Consider the following 11,052-nt stretch of genomic DNA (forward strand, 5'->3'; position numbering starts at 1 on the left):
TTCAATTAACTCCATAATACTATTATCTTCCTGTACTTCATGGGGGAGAAAAGACAAATTCATCTTAACTGCCATATTAAGCATTAGAAAACTCTTGTTTATTAATTGGACCAACTCTAAAGTACCTTCGGTTCAGCAAGCAAAAAAAGTATTAATCAACACTGCACGAATAGCAGCCCATAATTACAGATTAGAGAGAAAAAAGGACAATTCGTATACAAAGATCTGGAGGGACTTTGTTTTAAGTCAAGATAAAACCTTTATTAATCGTATAGAAAAAATTCTTAATATTCAATTGTAAAAAGTTAGGGAACGAGAGGGACTTTTTTTTTCTCCTCTTTCTTATTTTTCCTCCTACTTTTACTATTATTATGCTAAATACTTAGAACTTTAAGCCTCAATTGTTATCTGAAATGTCTTTATGTACTATCTTTGGATACTTATTAGTATCCTAACTTAAGTGTATTTTGTATTGTTGATTTTTTCACTAATAAAATATAAAAAAATAATAATAATAATAATAAGTTTAATGCAAAGGAGGACCTACAGACCTCATTTGTTAATACTGCTACCTAAGGATAATGCTATTCGTGACCTGGACATCAGAAGTGACCCTGCAGTTGGGCACCAAGACCTATGGGAGAGTTGTTAATGACTTCAGGCACTTGATTATTCTTTATGGAAGTCCTGGTGTTCTTGTTCCTGACCTTTACCTTTGATCTTGACCCTGGCGTTTTTCCTGGCTTAGGCAAACTACTGAAGTGAATGCTGTGATGTCACAAGTCCTATAGTAAAATGGGAACTAGATTTATTTTTGACAGTGTTTTGACACATAATGGAAGTGTGATTCCAAAGAAACGAATTGTACTTCCAAAAGAACCAATCATATTGTATTTCCAAGAAAACAAAAGTGTAATTCGAAAAAAGATGATTGAACTTCCAAAAAACAAAATTGTATTTCCAAATTTTTTCTTTTTAAATTCATATTTGTATTTGTATGTCACTCACAATTTATATACAGAATCACACATGCTTGCCTTTTTGACAGCAATCTTATTCCATAGGACAATTCAGAGTTTTTCGAGTGTGAAAAAATAAAAATAAAAAAAGTTATGTGATATAATTTATATAGTATTCTATCAGTTTTACTTCTAATCAGTAAAGTGAATATATGAACATCTGACACAAAGATGATATTTAGTAAGCATAATCTCTTTATTCATTTATATTTGCCTCAAAGAAAGAGAATTCAGGTTTTACAGGCATCATATTCAGTGTTGTAAAGATCTTAAGTGTGCATGTGGAAAATTCAAAATCTGGGATGTTGTTTAGTAGATATTCTGAAAAAGAGCAAAAGGATATTGACAGTAAATCTTAACCATATATAACATTTTAGTACATATTAATAAAAAAAATCAAACAGAGTGATTAAGTTAGCTCAAGTAACTGGAAAATGTATAGGCTTGCTAGATTGATCACAAAACAAAGGAATTCTAAGAAAATATATCTTTATGACATGGACCTCAATTATTATTATCTGCTACCCAGATTATTAACTCACGTCATTAATCCAGGAGATGTAGGCCGAAACCCTAGTGAATACTGTTGGTTTGAGGTAAGTGTTGCAGCCATAGCCAGATACAAAACTGGTCACACCGTGTACTTGGAATGCCCCATTAACCTCACAGTTTAGGGGGCCGCCAGAATCGCCCTAGAAGGCAAAACACAAATAATTAGGTGCAAAGAAATAAACATAATGTATATAGACATCAACAACAGTTTAAAAGGAAACTGTCAGTTCATATAGATAATTTGGTAGGGTTATTCATTCTAAGATTTAAAATATATTGGGCTCAATTACAAGTGGCACGCCAATGTTAGCGAAGGTCTTGTATAAGTGCCTATTACAAATTGAACGCAAATGGTTGCACTTGAGCGCAAACAAAACAAAAGTTTTTTGAACAGCACACTAAATTGAAGTCTATGGGAGAAGAAGTAAACGCGTCCGCGATATCTAAAGTCCTGACGTTACTGTGCATCGGACTTATATGCTTGCGTACTAACCCGACCGCATTAAAATTGAACTTTGAGCGCAGTTAGGGCTAGCCACTTGTAATCTGCCCCATTATTTGAATTAAATAAAGTAACATTTATGCTTGTTTTATTCAGTGATTAGGCATATACCTGTACTCCAACTCATTGCTTGACCCCCTGCAATCTGGCTTCTGTCCCCAACACTCAACTGAGACTGCCCTCACCAAGGTTACTAATATCTTCTTTCTGCTAAAAACAATGGCCACAACTCTTACTTGACCTCTCTGCCTTTGACACCGTTGACCACCCCCATCTCCTACAGACTCTCAGCTCTCTTTGGCTCTGTGACACTGCACTCTCCTGGATCCACTCTTATCTCTAATAGGTCCTTTTCTGTTTCATTTGCTGGCGACTCCTCTTCTTCATTGCCTCTGTCTGTTGGAGTACCTCAAGGCTCTTTTCTGGGTCCTCTACTCTTCTCTATTTATACTTCACTGGGTAAACTTAGCAATAGCTATGGATTCAACTATCACCTCTATGCTGATGACACTCAGATCTACCTATCCACCCCTGCTCTCTCCCCTTCTGTCCCTTCTCACATCAGCGATTGCCTACCTGGCATTTCTTTTTGGATGGCCTCTCACCACCTAAAAATCAACATGTCCAAGACTACTAATTCTACTCCGGTTTCTAACTTTTCTATCACTGTTGGCGACACCACTATCTTCCCATCACCCCAAGTCCACTTGAAGCTACACTTGACTCCAATCTGTCCTTCATAGCCCCACATCCAATTGCTCTCTTCATCCTGTCGCAACCACCTACACAATATCTCTACAATTCCTCCATTTCTCAGTGCTTAAACTACTAAACAGCTAATCCACTCCCTGATAATTTCCCAACTTGACTACCGTAATAACCTACTAACTGGCCTTCCTCTCTCCTGCCTCTCCCCCCTTCAATCAATCCTAAATGCCTCTGCTAGGCTAATCCACCTCTTCCGGCGCTCTCTATCTTTCTGCACCTCTCTGTGAGTCCCTTCACTGGCTCCCCATTCACAGTAGAATTAAATTCACCCTGACCTACAAAGCCCTTACCAATGCTGCCCCCCCACCTGTCCTCACTCATCAACAAATATACTCCAGCCCGCCCCCTAAGATCCAACAATGAAATACTCCTTGCATTTTCTACCATCACCTCCTCCCATGCTAGACTGCAGGATGTCTCTCGTGCGGCACCAACCCTCTGGAACGCTTTTCCTAGAGCTGCCAGACTTTCCCCTAACTTCTCCTCCTTTAAATGCTCCCTAAAGACCTTTTAGTTCAGGGAAGCCTATCACCCAAATCAGTAACAAATGAATTACACTTACCTAATAATTTCCCTTATCTAACTCTGTACTAACATTCTCACCTTTGCAGTCCTCATCTTCTGTTTTTCACCCTCCTACCCATATAGATTGTAAGTTCCCATGGGAATAGGGCCCTCAATTCCCCCTGTATTTGTTTGTTAAATTTTGTGTGGTGTATTGTATGGTATCACTGTTGTACTTTTATCTTTGTAACCATGAACAGCGCTGTGGAATCTCTTGGTGCTTTATAAATAAATAATAATAATATACATGAAGGCAAGTATGGTGTAATACAGGTATACTTTGGGTAAAGTGGTACCAATAGATCGCAAAGCACTCATCAGATATTAGGATTATTCTGTGATTTCCCATTTTTATCTCTGCCGTGCCACACAGCACCTTCATGTAACACAATTTTCCTTCTTTCCTTATAATCCCATGCCACTGAGGTATAATTACCCAGTTTAGTGAGGGCTGCATGACCAATGCTGAAGAAGGAAATTATTAAAGCATTCACTTTAACCTGCTCCATGCAGCAGAAATGCAAACTTTCTCCACAGTCTTCACACTGGTTTATAATAAAGATGACTTTATAAATATATACATGCTTTGATTCTACACTATCTGTCAAGCACTGATATCTTTAGTAACTCCCATTCAGCAGGCATTCAACAATCCTTTAGAATTCACAAATCCAGGCAACCATTATTTTGAATGAATGGGACAAAGTATTCACTTATCCCTATTACCAAAAAAAGAATGCTCTAAAAATTCTCCAACTCATATTTAGTTTAGTGGTTGACATTATAGGTAGGGAATTTAGAATATGATTAGGATTATTTATGGAATTTTTAATTTTGGTGAAAGAGGTTGCTTGAGTGTTTTTGAGCCTCTACAGCTATGATTCATGATTTTGTGTCTTATTGTTAATTTTAGCTTTCTATATGCTATCTCTTTATTAAAGGGGCACTAAACACTAAGGGCTAGATTACAAGTAGAGAGCTAATTTATTGCGCCCGTTTGCAGGAGCGCAATGAGTAACCAGCCAAGTGGCTGGTAATTGCTACTGCAAGCTCGCGGTAGCAATTAGCACTTATTAATTTAACCAGAGATCAGATCTCTGGTTAATTTTATAATTGTGCCCCAAATTCCCCCAAACTTAAAGGGCCACTAAACCCAAAAATTTTCTTTCATGATTCAGATAGAGAATAGAAATTTAAACAACATTACAATTCACTTCCATTATTTATTTTGCTTATTTTTTTAAATATCCTTAGTTGAAAAAAAAGCAATGCACATGGTGAGCCAATCACACAATGCTTCTATGTGCAGCAACCAATCAGCAGCTAGTGAGCATATCTAGATATGCTTTTCATCAAAGAATATCAAGAGAATAAAACAAATTAGATAATATAAGTAAATTAGAAAGATGTTTAAAATTGCATTCTCTTTCTAAATCATAAAAGAAAAAATGTGGCTGGCATGTCCCTTTAAGTGTTAGTTTTCTTTTCTTTTCTTGTTTTTTTTTTTTTTTAATGTAGCGTTTGTTTTTTTTTAAAAAAAAAGGAAACTGCACAGCAGTTTTTGGGGGCTAAAGTTGGCGATTGTGGGGTGTTAGAAAAAAAAACGTCATTGAAAAGTGCCTTTACATTGCATTCTATGGGGACTGTGTGTTCCCAGTAAATATATATGTATATGCTTATATAAATATATATTTATTTGTTAATATGTGTATATACATATAAATTATAAATTGTATGTAGTGTTTAATGTCCCTTTAATATATTGGGAAGACTTGGGACTTCATCTCTTTTTTGAATCTCATTGACCTGTCCAACTTTACTGAAACTCAACATCTATCCTATTATTGTTGGATGGTGTTTGCTAAGAGGATACCAGTAGGGAACATACTTAATCTATATAAATTGGATGGTAAACAGTAAGTGCCGCATTTGTGTTGCTATAATTATCATGTTATCTTACATTGCATCCAGCATGGATTCCATCACCACCAGCACAAACCATGGTGGTCTTTACTGTTCTGCCCCAATAGGAGCTGCTAGAGCAGGTTTCATGGTCAACCACAGGCAGAGGTGCTTGCTGAAGGGTAGAGGGAAGAGGTCCACCAGCTACAAAAAAGGAAATGTTAGTGTTAAGCGGAAGGAAGCATGTACTTCTATCTATATATTGTGTCTGGTGGACTGTCAAGCAGTGTATATTTTTGTAAACCTTTTGCAATATGAATCTAGTGAATAGGTAAAACATAATATACATTCTTGCCAAATTTTACAAGGCTTGGACTGACAGGCATTGACAAATAATATCATCCTCAAATAAAATAAATAGACTAGCTGAAAAGTGTGAATGAGACTCACACATAAAGGGTTGCAGATTGAAGGCCAGGTTTGTAGTGATTATGATTTATTGCTGTAAGACAGCATGAAAGATCTTTATTACAATTGCTGTTACTATTAATGATATTTAAATAATACTGGCACTCATGTAATATAGGAACAAGTGTTGTAGTTGGTAGATTTATAAGTTCCATTATAAGGGACCCTCAGATAGCTAATAAAAGCAGCATTAATTTAGGGCTAGATTACAAATGGCGCTCTAACTTTTGCGTGCAAGCAATAGTTTTTTCCCGCTTTTTGAGCGCGATGGAAATAGAATTTGTATTACAAGTTAAAAAGTAAACGCAAATGCAAGAGTACAGTCGTGACCTTGCGAAAGGTGAAGTGATTTGAATAAAGTTGCACCAAACACAAAATAAATACACTAAATACACTGCTACATAAATATTAATATAAAATAGGGTTCAAAGGTATATGGTATATGGCCATGTATGTGAATGCAGAGCTCTGAAGTCGCAGTAATCATTAGCTTGAGCGCAATCACGTTTACTTTTAACTTGTAATACCAGCGGGAAGTCCGTTTTGCGAAAGCCCCCGCGATAAACCCCTTATCGCTTATGCAAAAACATTTGTGCGCCACTCGAAATCTTGCCCTTTGTGATGTATTTCTTATATGGAAAGGAATAAATTACCCTGTGATAAACACAGGATAAAGGAACATTAAAGGGACATAATACTCCAAAATTGTCTATATTCCACCTAAAACTTACTGTAAGTCCTGCCCCATCCAGAAACAGTGCAAGGGTTATTGTTTGGGAGGATATCTCCATCATTGGGCAGTGTAGCCAGCTGCACATTTCCGTTCAGGACAGCATCGGATTCTAGACGCAGAACTGCGATATCAAAACTGAAGAGCAGAGAGAGATATTGTAGTCCTAGAATAGTATTCCATACTATAAAATAACGGAATAACGGCAATGGACATGCATTCATTTTGTTTAGAAAATTAGTATAGACACTGGTCGAAAAGTAACTATAAAGTAGCAAGGCAAAATTGTAATTTGTTACCCTCCGGCAACATTGTTGGTGTTCCATCTGTTGTTTATAATGATTTGCTGTACTGGGATGACTTGCTCGGTACCGTCATTCAAGCTGAGGTTGTGCTCTCCCAATACCACACGGAAGGAAGCTACCCTATACACCAAACAGACAAGAGAAATAAAATTAATTCTGAATTAGAATAACATAATCCAAGGGAACCTAGACTTTACAAATCATAGTAACTGTTTATGACAAATACAAAGGCAACAAGTATAAGTCATAATTCTAAAAGTGTTTTACAGCATAGAGCTAATTCTAGCATTGAATTAAAGGCTTAGAAATCCAGTTTACCAGTCTACACAGTGGGCAGCTGTCAGCACCCAGTTTGAGCGGATCAGGGAACCCCCACAAGTGTGGTACCAGTTGCCTCCAGAGAGATACTGGAGAGACACCTAGTTCAGGAAAAAGAAACATTATTTATATTAGAAGTCTGTAATTGTGTTAATATGAATGGCAGAAGTTAAAGCTGTGAATTATATATGACTGAGCTTATGCAGTTGTAGTAAATATATAACATTTTTGCTACCAGATTTTTACTTTTGACTATGACAATCCTGTTAATAGGTGGAGTCGGAATTATCTATATGTGAAATAATTGTTTACTAAAATGCCTTACACATAAACAAAATCCCCTATGGTTCTGATTCCAATAGAAAGGACATGTTTAATAAGCTTTTCTCAATCAGGCTATTGGCCATTTAGGAATTTATAGACTAATATTAGGGCATGCTGAAGTCTGAAATTTAACATTAAGCACATATAGAGGATTCATTCAGTTCATACAATAAATATCATTAAAAGATAATCACCAACATCTAAAAATGTAATTTTGTCTGTTTTCTATTGGAACCGGTCATGTTTAGTAATTAGGAGTCTCACTGCATCTCTCATTTTCGGTAACTTCCTCTGTTTTATGGTTATGCTTATTATATGCACTGTATAGGGTTGCCACATCAGCCATGTTTTCCTAAACACTTAAGAGTTATACATGCTGCAGGGTGTGCAGGGAGGACCATGTATTGTGTTTCTGGGCAGCACTATTCATATTACTCCCTGCACACCCTGCAACATGTGTAACTTATAAGTGTTCTGTATTTTAAGGGACGGGTGGCAACCCTTATGCACAATGTATCATTTGTACTAATTATATGCATATTTTGTTTTAAGTTTCTGTACATTCTTTGAAAATCAATGCATTAGGAGGGTGTCCCGTATGTGCTGAGTGTTCCTTACTTTAAAGGGACACTAAACCTAGATTTTTTTCTTTCATGATTCAGATAGAACATTTAATTTTAGGCAACATTCTAATTTACTCCTATTATCAAATTTTTTCTGTCCTCTTGCTATCTTTATTTGAAAAGAAGGAATGTAAAGCTTAGGAGCCGGTACATTTTAGGTTCAGCGCCCTGAATAGAGCTGGCTTATTGGTGGCTACATTTAGTTTAACAAGGTATTGTAGGGGTTAATATTATGGGCGTCATGGTTAAGGTTTTTTGGAACAGGACAGCCTAGATGGTGAGAAGGATTCTGTATAATATAGGCATAACACTGGTACCAATGTATTTTAAAAACAAACAAAGCTATCAGACTGACCTCACAGGAAGTCACTACATCTGTCTTAAAGGAACCATTAAAGGAACATGAAACCCATATTTTTTCTTTCATGATTTAGATAGAGCATGCAATTTTAAACAACTTTTTAATTTACTTCTATTATCTAATTTGCTTCATTCTCTTGATATACATTGCTGAAAAGCATATCTAGATAGGCTCAGTAGCTGCTGATTGGTTGCTGCACATAGATGCCTCGTGTGATTGGCTCATCCATGTGCATTGCTATTTCTTCAACAAAGCATATCTAAAGAATGAAGCAAATTAGAAAATAGAAGTAAATTTGAATATTGTTTAAAATTGTATTCTCTACTTGAATCATGAAAGAAAATGTTTGGGTTTAGTGTCCCTTTAAACTGCAGGAAGCAATATTTAGATCACTTTCACAAATTAACAACTCTGTATTGTAATTTGACATCAAATATCAAGCTGTTATAAGGGATGTTACAAGTGATGACCACCAGGAATAGGAATCTAGACATCTGAAGAAAACTATTATAACTGGGTACTCAAAGTGTTCTAATTAAATACATATTTATTATATTACTATATTACTATCAATTGCAAATATATTACTCCTCATCCATATTCATCATAACATCAGTGTCTTTGCAAGGCAAATGCTTATCATGAAACTATATACCGGTATATATATTTTAAAAAAAAGTCATAAGAAGTTATTGTAATATTTTTTATGCAATAACCAAAGTGTAAAATGCTTAGGATACAAATAGAACAAACTAAAGGTTGCAATGTATTCTTCAGTCAAATTTTGTTGCATATTTTTGCACTGTAAACCTGTCCTGGTTATTGGTTAACTTTTGTTTATTAAGTCTTTTACCAACCTGCCATGGCCAGGCATTCTTGGCTGAGTCTGTTCCGCCTACCACACGGCCATTGTTTTCAAGGAAACTAAGAGCTTCAAAACTCTGCCCTTTAGGGGGAAAAAAGGGAAACCTGTAAACATGAGGTATCTCTAAAAAGGCAAAACGTACTATAGCCAAAATAAACTGATAGTGTGTTAACTTTTACTTTGTATATTGTCAACTTATTTTGCATGGGTGTATTATGCACTGCCACTGGATATATTTAGTGTGGATGTCTCTTAAAACTGAATCCCATTTTTTTCAATCAAAATCTCAGCACATTTAAATGGTGCTTTTTAGGCTAATTGATTTTTTTTTTATTACAGTATTCTTTTAACTGAATTACTTCAGCCTATTCAACTTATTTTAATCTTAAGAATTTATTTTTTTTATTGGAAGCAGTTGTAGGTCAACTATTTCTGTATTAGTTTGCTGCTAAAAAAATTAGGGTATTCAGAGCATTTTTACCTGTCTTTTACTGTAGAACTTTGCTTAATATTCTATAGCATAGGACAGAACCATTTTGCCTCATACCCTTTACACAATGAACATAAGTTGCTTGCACACACTATTTGGATCACTGGTAGAAAGGTAAATACAGCTTTATTAAAACTGTATAACTATACCAATTACACACATGCACACACATATATATATATATATATATATACATATATAAAAATATGTCATATATAATAGTGTATCATATATATGTATCCTTCTTTAACAATTCTGCTTATTAATATTAGTACATATTAAAACTTACCACATAGGATCAGAGCAGCAAAAACAAAGAACCTTAGCATCATGAGCCAGTTACAGGTAAAATGCCAGCAGGAAATGTTACTGTAAGAACCTCCTGCTACATCACCTTTTTATACCCAAGTGATAAATAGAGAAAAACAGCTATCCATATCAGGAAATAATGGGAATGTTGCCAAAGGTACAGTGCAATAAGTGGAAAATGGAATTGGAAAAAAGACATCTGGTCATAGTTTTCAATTTGTTATAATTATAGATCGTTTGTAAACCATGATGCAATCTGTGTGTGTGTTAAAGAATCCATCTCTTATCATAAGTTTTTACTACTCAGTTTTACCTGATAAGTTGTATTCATGCAACGTAATCATACAGTATGGGTTTAATATACAACATCATGAAACAATATAGATTGACACTATTTATTTAAAGGGACACCAAAGTCAAAATTAAGCTCTCATGATTCAGCTAGAACATACAATTGTAAATAACTTTCAAATTTACTTGTTATAAAATGTGCTTAATTCTCTTGGTATCCTTTGTTGAAGAAGCAGCAATGCACTTATAATGACAAGAGGCATATATGTGCAGCCACAAATCACCAGCTAGATCCCAGTAGTGTATTACTGCTCCTGAGCCTACCTAGGTATGCTATTCAATAAAGGATACTAAAAGAACAAAGCAAATTTGATAACAGAAGTAAATTGGTGTGTGCAATTAACAATTTCATATAATTTTGCATAATTCTATAACTAATATAAACATTTAATGAACAAGATGATCATCACATTTTAATTATATACACATTTAATGTGATTTTGAACCTTCAGCCCCTTTGCACACACGCCACGCCTTGGGGCAGAAACAATGATTAGTGGATTACAGATTCGTCATCTGTCAATCAATTGAGCAATTTGGCGGGCAGAGGAACAGCACTTATTGTTTTTTTTTTTCAAATATATTTTTATTATAAGAGACA

At 35.3% G+C, this 11,052-nt stretch overlaps 1 protein-coding gene across 1 annotated transcript; it reads right to left on the reverse strand.

Annotated features, from left to right (window-relative positions):
• Positions 1 to 1,193: 1,193 nt before the first annotated feature.
• On the reverse strand, positions 1,194 to 10,151 carry LOC128652039 (chymotrypsin-like elastase family member 1). The gene is made up of 8 exons (XM_053704994.1): positions 10,081 to 10,151; positions 9,294 to 9,382; positions 7,129 to 7,229; positions 6,805 to 6,930; positions 6,507 to 6,643; positions 5,366 to 5,511; positions 1,562 to 1,711; positions 1,194 to 1,340 (listed from the first exon to the last, which is right to left on the reverse strand). The coding sequence occupies exons 1-8, from the start codon at positions 10,121 to 10,123 to the stop codon at positions 1,329 to 1,331; spliced, it is 804 nt and encodes a 267-aa protein (XP_053560969.1). The 5' UTR covers positions 10,124 to 10,151; the 3' UTR covers positions 1,194 to 1,328.
• Between the last annotated feature and the right edge of the window lie 901 nt (positions 10,152 to 11,052).

This window comes from Bombina bombina, chromosome 3 (assembly GCF_027579735.1).
Source record: "Bombina bombina isolate aBomBom1 chromosome 3, aBomBom1.pri, whole genome shotgun sequence".
Lineage (NCBI taxonomy): Eukaryota > Metazoa > Chordata > Amphibia > Anura > Bombinatoridae > Bombina > Bombina bombina.